This window comes from Chenopodium quinoa, unplaced genomic scaffold (genome assembly GCF_001683475.1).
Source record: "Chenopodium quinoa cultivar QQ74 unplaced genomic scaffold, ASM168347v1, whole genome shotgun sequence".
NCBI lineage: Eukaryota > Viridiplantae > Streptophyta > Magnoliopsida > Caryophyllales > Amaranthaceae > Chenopodium > Chenopodium quinoa.
Window position 1 is genome coordinate 8,407,076 of NW_018742345.1, and position 14,976 is coordinate 8,422,051.

A 14,976-nucleotide genomic window follows, 5' to 3' on the forward strand; every position below is an offset into this window, starting at 1 on the left:
ATTCATACGTGAATTAATGTGTGTAAATAAAATCAACTAACTTAGTTTTAGGTATCGTGTTGCATATATTGTTTGGTGATGAAATTGTAAAAAAGGAAGAGCTAGTAGAGGTCGTACTAGGGCTAGGATAGCGATTCCCCCCTAAAGGGAACGTTATTTTAGTACCCTCACTCCCGAACTCATTTCTGGTTTATGTAGACCAATTTGAGCATGGGTGAACTTACGATTCGTGCTAATTATTCTATGAACTCCACATGGAAGAAAGGCATGAACGAGATTTATGAGTTTTCCCAAAACTCATTGGCGACTCCTACTGGTTTCTTAAAAAAAAGCGTGATGATAGAATTAATTCTAATTCAAGGTCCCCCAAACAGTTAGGAATTCAAATCCTACTACACCTTAACAAGTGTAAAGTCCTAGGCTTTTAAATGGCCATGGGCATCTAAGGAAGGACCCCCTTACGATGGGATCTCCCTCCTTACAGATAGCACCTAACATGTCTGAATCAATTCCACCAGCATTATTAGAATTTCCACAAGAAACAAGAGGTGAATCAGATGTCTCTTGATTTGTATGAACATTTGCAGCCATCCTTTGTCGACCAGACTGCATACTAGACACCGTAGAACCCTTAATTGCATTATACCAATTAGGATACCCATGTATCTTGAAATAAGTATCAGCAGTGTCTCCCTTCTCCTTACAATGATCACACTTCTTACTGTATTTTTCTTTCTTCCAATCTTTCTTTTATCCAAAAGTATTTTGTCCAGAACTTCCTTGACCACCAAAATTATTTTGTTCAGACCTATGTAAACCATTTCTAGCCATCCTTTGTGCATCCATAGCACTACTCTCAGCAATGTGTTCAGTAGAACCACTAACTTCCTTCTATTTCTCAATCTGTTGAGTAATTGAGAAAGCACGATTGATTATAGGTAAAGGATCCATGGATAGAATATTAGTTATAGTTGAATCATAACCACTATAAGTCCAAGAAGAAACTACATCAATCGATCCTCTCCTTCAAGATCAGTCAATTTCTTAAGAAATTGACAAGTACAACTATTAAGAGCTCCACAACTACAAGTAGGAAAGGCTCTCGAACTCTGTAATTCATCCCACAATTTCTTGATTTTGCCATAATAAGCAATGATACTCAGATTTTTTTGTTTTAAAGCATCAATTTCCTTCTTCAATTGATATATCAGAGGTCCATTAGACTGACCAAATCGCTCATGCAATTCTTTCCATTGTTCAGATGAAGACTCAATGTAAGAAAAATCATCAGCTAATTCAACACTCATTCAACTCAAAATCCAACTAACACCACATAATCTGCTCTTTTCCATCTCTGATAATCACTATGAGAAATATCATGTTCCCTTAAAGATCCAGTAATGAATTCATCCTTATTCTTAGCAACTAATGCTCGCCTAACACTTCTACTCCATCTAATAAAGTTTTTACCAGAAAATTGAACCGCAACCAAAGACGAAGTACGATATCAGAATTAGCAATAAAAAGAGGATCAAGATTACCTAAATTCTACTGACCTCCATTGTTATCGCCAAAAACTCCTCCAGACGCCATTAAAAGAACTTCAAACTCCAAAAACCAATCGCAGTTCCAGAAAAAAAATGAAGACGATTGCAACAAATTGCCAAAAAAATAAAACTGAGCTAAATCCAAGAAATTCAAGATATGCAAGAAGTTTCAACAATCGGAAGAAATTCCCAATCGAATTTCGGAAATCAAACAAAACTGGAAGTGAAACAGAGTAATCAAATCCAGAAAATACAATTGCGTAGAACCCTAATCTTCGATGAGATTACAACTCTGATACCATATAGAAATGTAGAGTGACAAACGAAGAAGAAGTATGAGAGAATAAGATGAGGATATTTCATTCAAAGTAAATTGTAGAGAAATGAATTGTACAATGTACTAAATGAAGACTAAGCCTATTTATACAATAGTTAGTGTAACTAACTCTCTGACAATATAATAACAATATATAATATCTTATAAATATAAGAGAAAATTATGAGAAAGGACCTTTTAAGTGGTCGATTTTTTGAAAAAGGACCTTTTAAGTTAAAATTTGTGAAAAAGGACCTTTTAAGTTGCATTTTGTTTGTAGAGGTTATTTGGGTGTTCTTGCATGGTGGGCTCCGGCGTTGACTATCACGTGACTTATTATTATTTATAAAAACAAAAAATCCCCAAATTTCCCTCTTTCCCGACCTAACCCTTTCATGTTCCTCGGGAAAGAGGAAATTTTGGGTTTTTTGTTTTTTTTTTTTATTTTTTTTTATAATAATAAGTCACGTGATAGTAAACGCCGGAGCTCCGATATTGACCACTACGCAAGAGCTCCCAAGTACCCTCTACAAACAAAATGCAACTTAAAAGGTCCTTTTTCACAAATTTTAACTTAAAAGGTCATTTTTCAAAAAGTCGACTACTTAAAAGGTCCTTTCTCACAATTTTCTCTAAATATAATATATTGTGACGGAAAAACCGTAATATCTATCACATTATAGCTATATAGTGTAACTCCACACATTGAAGCATGGGGAGAGAAACCTAAAACATAATGTTGTTTATCTATTAGCAAATAAAAGACTAAATAAAATAGTTTGCGCTACATGTTTGGTGTAGATCAAACTACGTACCACACTAAATAAAATTATATAAATATTTACATGTAGCAATATATATTATTTCTCTTTAGAGCAAGAGTTGTGGTGATGTAACCCAATTTCCAATTAATTCCATTGGTAGATTGTTTTGAATCATATCACCACCTTCTATTCCCATAATTTGTCCACCACCTACTATGTCGTATGGCATAACATATTGTATATGAGTGCTGCTTTCTGCTACATAATCTCCTGCTTTTAATTTAAGAAAATAAGAAAAAAGAAAATCCATAAGATGAGAATAACACTAAGATTACAAGTCTAATGTTAAACTATAAAAAACATACCTTAGGTATAACTTGAATTATGATTTAGTGAAATTGTTTAATGCTTTTTGTTGCTTTTAATCATGTGAGCTGAGTGTAGGGGACTAGGGGTGGTATTGAATAGGAATATACAATTTTGTAATAATTGAGACAAAATTAAGAAATATTGTATGTATGACTGTGTAATAAAAATCTCGGAAATATACAAGTTTACAAGTCTAGACATCCTTTGTTCAATACATGCGATTTTCTAAAGAGGTCTACTTTTTATCAACTTTATTAATATACTCATTTTTTTTAAATGAGTTAACTTAACACTAAATTATTATATTTATATATTAAGATTTTACGATATAATGAAGATTTATATACAAGTTTACGCGTTATGTGTTTATATTAGCATAATTCTTAAAAATTGTAGTAGAGCCTAGATAAAAAATTGCTCACCTTGAGAAAGCTGCAAAGACTCATTGACTGGTCTGTCCACTTCTTGCAAGGAAGCCCAATTTTTATACGCGTTCTTCACCAACTGATCTATTGTCTCATTCTGAAAATGTCAAACAATGTATTAATTAAAATTGAAATTAGAACATCCTATTAATATTCTCTTAATAGTGTTCTTAAAATCTTAGTACTTAGTATTTGTACTAATCACAAGCAGCATACACAAAAATATTAATTCAATAAGAAATTTGCATTTTTATTTTTATTTTATTTTTGAAAGATTTAAAAAAAATAGTACTCCGTAGTAAATAAAAAAATTAGAATGACAAATATTCATACCTTAATATAGGATCTGAAATCTGAATTGGAGTATAATTCCCCATCAATGTTGTGTATGCTAAAAATATTACAAGTAGCATCCAAAGTGATTGTAAAATTTGATCCTTGACAAATGTAAAGTTTGTTGCCAACGTTGCACGTTTTTGCATGCTTCAATATTGAATCCCACATTCTATCTGGAATTCCTGCTTTCCCTCGTTTCCCACCTAGTATCTGTACCATATCACATAATTAAATTCATTATTAGCCTTTGTCTTTGGAAAATTTACATTACATCGTATTTGTCGTTCTTCCGTAACTAGTTGTCACATTATTTAATTGTATTACTATCGTGACTATTAAATTTGAAGGGCTAATGGGCTATAGTGTTTCACGAAGAGAGTTATTACCTTCTTGAGCTTGATTGAGTCGATAGCAGATAGTTTTAAGAAATCTTGCACACTTTTAATGCCGGCTAGTTCAAGTCTTTTGTGGAATTTCCCATCTTTGCCAATCTTCTCTAGACGCCATACTTCATCTTCAAGCATTGGTGGATAATGCTTCTTGTATACTGCAGTTAAAAAATTTCACAAATTATTATTTAAAAAAATTTATATCAATTATATTTTCCATTGATAAAAGTCATAAAGTTATAGTGCAAGCAATATTAATACGAGTATATTATATCTAAAAATTTATGTAGGAGCATAATGAGTTTAAATTAATACGTAGTAATTACTTTAATAATTTGCTTTATGAAATTATTTTTATTGTTCAATATAATTCTTATTTATATACTTAAATAGGTTTCATGTGTTAATCAATTAACGTATACTAAAAGCGAACCCAAAGTGACACTTGTCAAGATGTCATTAAAAAATTTCCCGCTTTTTTTTTTCTTTCTTTATTTTTATTTTGCCAAATTTGAATGACTTCCAATAACCTACAATAATACTTATTTTCATTTTTCCAACACATTTAATCAAATCATACTCAACTAATTTTTTTTTTATTATTTTTTAACATATATTTTATATACTTGGAATCTTTTAGTTACAAATATAGTAGCATAGATTAAAATTAAGGCATTGAAATACTTCGTACATCATTATCCAAGATTATTAAAATATTATCAATTTTTTTCCTCTAACTTAAAATTTATTTTAATTAAAAATAGAAAAAAAATATTTGGTAGCATACTTTGTATAGATCTTAAAAATTATGCATAACATTTATAAGAACAACCAAACAAAATTATTTTATTATATAATACTCTTCCTTTTTTTATATGTTATAATTCAATTTGCACATTTGTCGAGACATAACTTTAACCATCAATATCCTTAATTAAAGACTATTATTTTGTTACAAATATTTTTTTTGGTAAATTATTGTTAAATTAACATCATTCTTTATAATTTTTGTTATAAAATTTAATTATTACCGTGCATGGCACAAGACTTAACCTAGTACTAGCATAATTCTACATAAATTAAAACAAAACAGATAATTATAATTATAATTAATCTATTAACTATTACTCCGTATTATAACAAAACATTGTTGGCATCATCAATTATGAAACAATCTTATGTGCCATTCTCACATTAAATTTTTTTTCCTTCAATTTTATGTATGATGTCATAAATTATTAATGATTATTTTTTAATTTTTAATCTATACTTTTGACTTTATTGCATAAATGTCTATATAAATTCAATTAACCAAGTTTCTCTCATAAATTATAGTTTCACATACTTAATTTGTTTTATATTTGATTGTGATTACAATTTTATTTACTTTCCTTAAATATAAGTAAATTATTTATATATTTAATTCTATTCTTCATATACAATATAAAGCAACTTAATATAAATTATAAAAAAGGTTATTTTTAAAAGTACATGGCACGGGGATAACCTAGTAAATTAACAAAACAAAGTAGGATTTTCTTCTCCAATACAACGAACACTATACGATTTTTTTACCAGGGAGCAACAACCTATTCATCGCGGGGTCTATTCATTAAAGTGATAAGACTTTGTTTATAAAGTAGAATGGCAAGAACCACACAAAATAATACATACGTTCATCTAAGAAGTGTTCACTAAATATTTTATTAGGTCAACGACGACTACTAAGTACAAGTATATTAGTCTTTCGAAAGATGCCAAACATAAAGAGCATCATTCTCATCAAAAGCACTAGTCCTTTTCACCAAACCTTGAGTGATAGATGTGAATTATTCATATGTTCATACACATTATCTCTTTAGATCCAATAATTTTGCTCCAACTAATCTTGTTTATAATTATCATCTACTTAGCTTTTTATAGCTTTATCTTAAATAATCACATAATACCTTTTTAAACAATGGCCAATTTTTTATGCTTCATCAACCTTTTAAATTATACCAAATTGGGTATAAAATAAACAAATGGTCAATTATACATAAGAAAAAAAAAATTAGATATTTTTTTGTTGAATTATTATCATGCAATTATGTAATATTAATTTTTTATAATATTATTGATAAATGTACTTAAATTAAAGTTCCACATTAACAAAAATAAAAGAAAGATATATTAAGAACATTATGAACAATGTTTTTGGTGTTTAGAGAGGGAAATTCCAACAAAACTTGTTTCTCGTGGGGCATTTTTGTGAATAAATCAACAATTTTTTTTTATTATTGTAGGCTCTACAATTGAATAAAGTTGTTGGTTTATTTACAAAATTGTCATGAGTCATTTGGAGAGCCACAGGGGCGAATGATGAGTATTGATCCCAAAATCTTTTGGAAGCGAGAAGGAATTAAAACTCTAATCACTTGAGCTAGCTTTCACTCTCACAATATGCACAAAGGAAGTATTATATGTAATACTCAGTAAACAAACATTTACCAAAAAAAAAAAAAAAAACATGTGAACAACCAAATATATATATTAAAAAAACAAATAATAAGTAAATAAAAAAAAAAATTAAAAATGTATGTTCAAACAAAGAAAGAACAAAAAGTGAACTAACCTTCTCCACGTTGGTCTTTGACAATGAAAGCCTCAGTTAAAGCTTCAAGAATTCTACCATCACTTGAGGTTCCAGGAACCACTCTTGCACCAAGTTTGAATTTCCTACTTCGAATCCAGCTAGAGTTGTCCGTAAACTCGATTTCGCCTAGCGTTACACAATACCCATGTTTTATAGTGTAATGCACATCTTTGGCAATGAGTGGACGTCGTCCTGATCTTTCCTTAACGATTTTTCCATTAAACTCATCGACGGTCCATATATCACGATCCGTAGACGGGAAATCTCCGTCGATCACTACAATTTCAACCTTGATAGGGTGTTGTGGAACCTTTCGTATGATTTGGTCACCTATCTTTTCAACTAGCATGAGATTGAGAGAGTCTCCATTAATGTCTGTGATTTTGTTGCATGTAAATATTGTTGGCAAATCTTTATTTACAAACATTAATTGCATGCATGCTGGTTCTGGTGCTTGTATTCTAAACGATGGAACCCTAGTCATGGTACGCATGGTTCTTTGAATGCCACGTTCAACTTCTTCATTAACCTATTTAAAATTAAATCAGTCAAAAATCAGCATAAATTTAATCAGATCAATGATATAAAAATACAAATACATGAGGCAATAATAATGTTTGGGAATTTTTAAGCTATTGCCACTACAAGTGGTTATTTTGTACAAAACTAATAATAAAATTCTTTTTTGTATTAAAAAAAGTATAGTGGGTTTAAACTAATCAAAATTTAGATGCTAGTTTCATAGATAAGATAAAAATAAATAAATAAAAAATAAATTGGTATTACATTATTAGAACAAATTAACCGGCATCTAAAATCTAGACTTTTGATTTGCAAGGATAGAAAGTAATATAGTAAAAAACATAAAAATTCTTAGATATAGAATGATTACTTGTTACAGAAAAATATAACTAATTATTTGTACCGAGTACTAGCTAGCTTAAGTGATACAAAATATTTACGGAGAAACTAAGGGTCTGTTATAATTGATTAAACTAAACTGAACTAAATTAAACTGAACTGAACTTAACTTAACTTATTGAAGCTGAACTTAACTTATTGGAGCTGAATTAAATTGAACTGAATATTTTATGAGAGAAGAAAATTGAGAACGAAACTGAACTGAAATTGTTGAAGCTAAACTGAAATAAATTGAATTTAACTAAATCAAAAATAATCTGAAGAGAACAGACCCTAAGATCATATATGACTATATGAGGGAAAACAATTATATCTGGCTTTTGTTACTACTCAGTCAAGCCACGAAGTATCACTAAAATTTATCTCAATTAATATTTTTTATTATAAACTACAGTAAAAATACATAAATCAACTTTTTAAATTTCAGGACTTCAATAATACAAAAACCTTGTCAAAAAAAATTAAAATTAAAAAGATATTTTTGCTCCTGCAATAATTATTGTACGGAAGAATATTGAGTGGACCAGTTTAAAAGCCATACCACTCGTCTAAGCAATGGTTCAAATGAATTCACGAACGATTGCAAAGACTTGGCCATCATTACTTCTCCAATTACACTGCAAAATCAACAACATAGTACTTTAAATTAAGTTAATTGAAATTTTCAAAAAATTAATGATAAGATTTTCCAAATTAATTAAGATTAATTTTAATAAAAATAGTTAAGTTAAAAAAAAATTAGTTGATTAGGTTAGAAAATTAACTAATTTTTATAAAATTAACTAATTTTTAGAAAATAAAAAATAGAACAAATAATGTAAATTAAACTCAAAAAGTGTTTTGTTTTTAAGGGAAATTTGAAAAATACTTTGTTCATGTTAATTTTAACAAATATAAACTTTTACAAATAAAACAAGTTTACAAGAATTATTGAGACTAATTAATTATTTAAATTCATTTGAAAAAAAAACAACAACAACAACAAAATGACGTACGATGCAAAAGAAGGCATGGATTTCATTCTTTTTTCTTTTGGTTGATCATCGCTTTCGATATCAGGAGCAATGCGTTTGGCAGCCATTTGAACACGAAAGAAAACTGAAATTTAAATTAATTGTAAACCAAGATTTGGAAAGAGATTATATGTGAATCTAAGTTTAGTTTGTCGATAGATTTTGTAGTTTAAATGTTCTAAATTTAATTGAAAGGGTATTGCGGTTTTATAGAGGTAAAGGACATGATATAAGTGGGATACAAAGTCAGTCAACTGATATATAAGTAGAAGTCTTTTAATTTATAATAGAAAATGAAGTTTCGTGGTTGGTGTTGGGAAGTAACCGAGTAGAATCCCTCTTTAGATGACTTAAACAATGGTGACGCAATGAAAAAAAAAAAAAAAAAAAAAGGAAGCAATTCATTACGTGTTGTTTATTGGTTTAGTCTTTGTAGTAGTAAATGAACCTTTTCTACCAAAAATGATAAGGGTTTGCAATTTTGCATTATCACCAACTAAAAGGTGTAGAATTAAGCTTCTCTACTCGTCTAAAAAAAGAAAATCTAGTCTTCTCTAATAAAAATTATGTGGAGATTGTCAGGAGGTTAGTTTTCTCGAATTTTAAAAGGTTTTGGTTCAAATCTTACATTTATGAGGGTGCTTGTAGGAAATATATTTGTATGGACCCAATTTACAATAATTATATCGTAGATTTCTATATACATGTATCAGCCAATAATGTGTTGAAAATAGTAACCTTAAGTATAATGTGGACATGGTTTACAATAATATTATTGCAAACTTGAGGCACATATGTGTCAACTGATATTATGTTGAATATAGTGATATTAATCTTAATATAGTGATCTTTATTAGTCATACTAATCAGTCAATATATATTAATACTCTTCTAATAAAAGTATATTAATCTATTATGACCTTAATTGTAACAAAAAGTTTTTTTTAATTTTACATAATAATATTTTGACATATTGACTTTTTCACTAATATAACGACCTTTACTTTAGAATATCAAAATTTAAATGATAGTATAGTTACCTTAATGTTAGTGACACAATAAATTGATGTGAACCAGATCTATCTAAGAGTGTAATAAAATCTTGTTTGTACTCACTGTAGAGAAGGCATCTACTTAAACCATCTAGTTAGTCCACAATTACTAAAACAAAAACATTAAAATAAAAATAAAATCTTGAAAATTGAGATTTGATAAGGATCCATCTCTGACTGGACATGTAAGAAAATACAGTAATAATAATAATAATGGTCCAAATGGAGTGAAGAATAGATCAAGTGGTTAGATTTCCCTTCTGATTTCAAGATATCTAGAGATTGATTCTCACTCTACCCTTGTAGCTCTTAAAAAAACAGGAAAATTGACAAGAATAATCTCAACTTTGTTCCGTCCGCCCGAAATAATCCCAACTTTCGATTATTTTTTAATAATCCCAACTTTATACATCATCCGCCCAAAATAGTCCCGCGTGACCAGGGACCTATTAAATAGGTAAAAAAAATTTAAAGGTTTTAATGCACACGTGTCATCACGCAATTGGTCAAATTAAAATAAAAAAAAACTAATTGATTAAAAATTAAAAGGTTTCAGGAAAAATAAAAAAAAAATTCAAATAAACCACCACGTCCGTGACATCCCTTTGCACCTCCTAGGCCATCTTCTCCGGCAAGCGCAACCCACTCCCCTTCCCCTAGGGATATCAATTTAATCCGAGTTCGATTCGAATCCAATCCGATCCGAATGAAAAAATTCGATTCGAATCCGTTTAAAATTAGTCGGAATCCGAATCCGATAAAATAGATCCGAATCCGAATAGGAGGTGGATCGGAGTTGGACCCTACGCAAAGTCCAACGGAGTTCGATCCGAGTCCGAATCCGAGAGTATAAGCATATGCTCTATAACTTTGGACAATTATTTTCTTATTTTGTAGCAAAATTTTGTTTTGTAACTTAGTTTATAATTTAAATATGTTATATTTATACTTTAATTGGTATGACAATACTAGCAATTATAGGTATGTGACATTACAAAAAAAAACAATAAAAAAATTATTCGGATCATTTCGGAGGTCCATATAAACGGACCGAATTCGGATCCGAAAATTACGAGTTGGATCGGATTCGGACTCGGATTCGGATCCGAGTCCAGAGTCCGTTTACTAATCGGATCGGATTCAGATTTAGCCACATCCGACCCGAATCCGATCTGTTGACATTCCTAGCCTCCCCTTGACAGCGCCGGACCCAACTACCTACTGTCGGCGTCACCCCTACCCCTATATATCCCCGCCGTCATCCCTTCCCCTTAAATCACCATCCCCTCACCCCTAAAGGCCGAAACCACCATCCCCTCACTTAAAACCCCACGAAACAGCCTTAGAGACCCCTTCCCACGCCCGTCCGTCGCTTCCCCCACCCTCGAAATCGTAGTCATTGGGGTTTTGAGGGTGGGGGAAGGGGCGGTCGGCCGTGGGAAGGGTTTTTAGGCTGTTTTGCGGGGTTTTAGGGTGAGAAATGGTGGTATGGTGGTTTAAGGGAAAAGTGGAGACTGGTCCAGGCGACGTCGGAGGAAGGGTAAGGTGTCTGGGCGGCCGCCACCTAGGAGTTAGGGGTTGGGCCGGCAGTGTCGGTGGCTGGGTTGAACCATTGAAGGCTGGTGGGTTTTATTTTTTTTTGTTTTTTTCTTTTTATTAATTTATTGTTTTTTTTACCTATCATAGAATGACACGTGCTCGTTAACTTGTAATAGCAAGTTAGATGACCGGTTGGGATTATTTTGGGCGGATGGAGTACAAAGTTGGGATTATTAAAAAATAATCGAAAGGTTGAATTATTTTTGACGGGAGCAAAGTTTGGATTATTCTTGTCAATTTTTTTTTTTTTAAAAAAAAAAAAAAGAAACAATCTAATAAAAGTCCAGCAATCGGTGGTTACTTTCGATTATCACGTATGTACTTTACTTTATGTATGGATTTGACATGGTGGTTATGGACGTTATCATGTTATTCTAAACAAGTGAATTTTAATGCACGGATAGATTATGGACCCTTCATTTCTTTTTATTTATATTATTGTTTCAATATAAGTGTGTAGGTTTAAAATGACATGTTAGCATATAATTTAAACCATAAATATATTTAAATATAAGTAAGTTAAATACCATAAATTTTGATAACTCAGTACGTACTTACTTTTAGAGGTGTCAAATTGGGTACCCAGATGGAGTTGGGTTGGCCCACAATGGGTCGGGGAGTTTGGATCGGGTAATGACGGGTCATTTTATCCTAACAAACCAAATCAAGTCGGGTCAAGCTTAATTATATTTGAGTCAAAGGTTGGTCTACGTATGGTCAGCTACAAATCGAATTCGGGTCAAGTAAAATTCGGGTCGAGTCATATCGAGTTTATGTAAGCTCGGAGTCGGATTTAATTGGGTTTATTTGGGTCAAATGGATTTAATAAAGTTTAAATTAGGTAATTTCGGATTCCACTAGGTCTCGATTCAAATCAATTTTGTTTTGATTAGATCTTAATTTGAATCAATCATTTAACTCGTTATTGAGCTATTTTCTATACTAGTATATAAATTATCTTTCACTCTTATATATCAACCCTTTTTAACATGTGTTTTAGAATTTCTCTCTTTTACTAACAATTAAATATAACCCTCATTAACTACACTTTTTATTTAAAATCCCCCTTTTGTCTCCACTATAATCAATAAGTCAATAACTAATTAACTAATAAGCTTTGGGTCAAGTTTAATGGAGTCATGGATAGTTTTAGATCGGGTTGAATAAGGGTCGGGTAAAATGAGGTATTCTCGGGTATAAATGATTTCGGATATATTTTGTTTCGGGTTAAATTGAATCTAGGTCTTGAAGTATCGAATTTTATTGGTTTCAGATAAACAATGAATCGATACCAAGTTGGGTTTGAATTGTATATTAGCGGGTAAAATCGATTTCGAGTTAATTTTGGATTGTTTTTAGATCGGATTTGGATTAAATTATTTTAGGTCTAACCAGTTCGAAAACATTTTGGTTTCAGGTAAACCTTTCGGGTCGGGTAAGTTTTTGACACCCCTACTTACTTTGTAATAATCCTGTAATATACCTTTACTTTATTATTATTTATTTATATATATACACTATATTAATATACGTTCTTAAAAACGTATATGTGCCACTTACCTCGTGGAATGAATACCTCACATCTTGACATCTTAAATAGAAATAATTTATGTTCTATTTATCCACATAAATTCCTAACTTAGAAAAAGTTTAAGAAAGTTGTTATGAATAATGCATGGACATTTATATCTCTAAAAATGTTCTTTTACATATTTGCCCCTATTAAATTTAAAACCTTAAAATTTTCTCTTGAGTTCCCTAAGTAGATTAATTATTTGTGTTTAGTCTCTCCATATATTTGATTTTTTTTTTTGAAAGAACTCCATATATTTGATTTTAGAGTATATAATCTATAGTTTTATATATTAAAAAGCATTTCTAAAATCGTTTATGTGCCATGTCATTCCCCTCTCATAGCATTGTGCCACGTCATCACTGAATGACACGTCATTACCAATTAACAGATCATTACAACTATTATTAAAAAGCTTTTGATGGGTTTCGAACACTAGACCTCAAAGAAATAAGATCTACTTCCTTACTATCTTAGCCAATAACAATTGATGTCATTTATACATATAAATATAATTATAAATGACATGCACCAATTTAAAAGGAAATATGAGATAAGTAGGTTTGAAAAAAAAAAAATCGAAAAAAAAAACCGAAAAAAAAAAAGAGGAATAAAATCAACATTTCAGATAACTCAGTACGTACTTACTTTTAGAGGTGTCAAATTGGGTACCCAGATGGAGTTGGGTAGGCCCACAATGGGTCGGGGAGTTTGGATCGGGTAATGACGGGTCATTTTATCCTAACAAACCAAATCAAGTCGGGTCAAGCTTAATTATATTTGAGTCAAAGGTTGGTCTACGTATGGTCAGCTACAAATCAAATTCGGGTCAAGTAAAATTCGGGTCGAGTCATATCGAGTTTATGTAAGCTCGGAGTCGGATTTAATTGGGTTTATTTGGGTCAAATGGATTTAATAAAGTTTAAATTAGGTAATTTCGGATTCCACTAGGTCTCGATTCAAATCAATTTTGTTTTGATTAGATCTTAATTTGAATCAATCATTTAACTCGTTATTGAGCTATTTTCTATACTAGTATATAAATTATCTTTCACTCTTATATATCAACCCTTTTTAACATGTGTTTTAGAATTTCTCTCTTTTACTAACAATTAAATATAACCCTCATTAACTACACTTTTTATTTAAAATCCCCCATTTGTCTCCACTATAATCAATAGGTCAATAACTAATTAACTAATAAGCTTTGGGTCAAGTTTAATGGAGTCATGGATAGTTTTAGATCGGGTTGAATAAGGGTCGGGTAAAATGAGGTATTCTCGGGTATAAATGATTTCGGATATATTTTGTTTCGGGTTAAATTGAATCTAGGTCTTGAAGTATCGAATTTTATTGGTTTCAGATAAACAATGAATCGATACCAAGTTGGGTTTGAATTGTATATTAGCGGGTAAAATCAATTTCGAGTTAATTTTGGATTATTTTTAGATCGGATTTGGATTAAATTATTTTAGGTCTAACCAGTTCGAAAACATTTTGGTTTCAGGTAAACCTTTCGGGTCGGGTAAGTTTTTGACACCCCTACTTACTTTGTAATAATCCCGTAATATACCTTTACTTTATTATTATTTATTTATATATATACACTATATTAATATACGTTCTTAAAAACGTATATGTGCCACTTACCTCGTGGAATGAATACCTCACAACTTGACATCTTAAATAGAAATAATTTATGTTCTTTTTATCCACATAAATTCCTAACTTAGAAAAAGTTTAAGAAAGTTGTTATGAATAATGCATGGACATTTATATCTCTAAAAATGTTCTTTTACATATTTGCCCCTATTAAATTTAAAACCTTAAAATTTTCTCTTGAGTTCCCTAAGTAGATTAATTATTTGTGTTTAGTCTCTCCATATATTTGATTTTTTTTTTTTTGAAAGAACTCCATATATTTGATTTTAGAGTATATAATCTATAGTTTTATATATTAAAAAGCATTTCTAAAATCGTTTATGTGCCATGTCATTCCCCTCTCATAGCATTGTGACACGTCATCACTGAATGACA

The 14,976-nt window shown here is 30.5% G+C and overlaps 1 protein-coding gene across 2 annotated transcripts; it reads right to left on the minus strand.

Moving 5' to 3' along the window:
* Window positions 1-388: 388 nt before the first annotated feature.
* LOC110694782 (protein SAR DEFICIENT 1-like) lies at window positions 389-9,090 on the minus strand. Of its 2 annotated transcripts, none has more exons than XM_021871955.1 (7): window positions 8,698-9,090; window positions 8,244-8,319; window positions 6,761-7,310; window positions 4,144-4,304; window positions 3,755-3,967; window positions 3,419-3,518; window positions 389-2,900 (listed from the first exon to the last, which is right to left on the minus strand). In XM_021871955.1, the coding sequence occupies exons 1-7, from the start codon at window positions 8,781-8,783 to the stop codon at window positions 2,734-2,736; spliced, it is 1,353 nt and encodes a 450-aa protein (XP_021727647.1). In that variant the 5' UTR covers window positions 8,784-9,090; the 3' UTR covers window positions 389-2,733. The 2 variants fall into 2 exon arrangements, with proteins under 2 accessions (XP_021727647.1, XP_021727652.1); XM_021871960.1 differs by having other exon boundaries at window positions 391-2,897; window positions 8,698-9,086.
* Window positions 9,091-14,976: the final 5,886 nt, after the last annotated feature.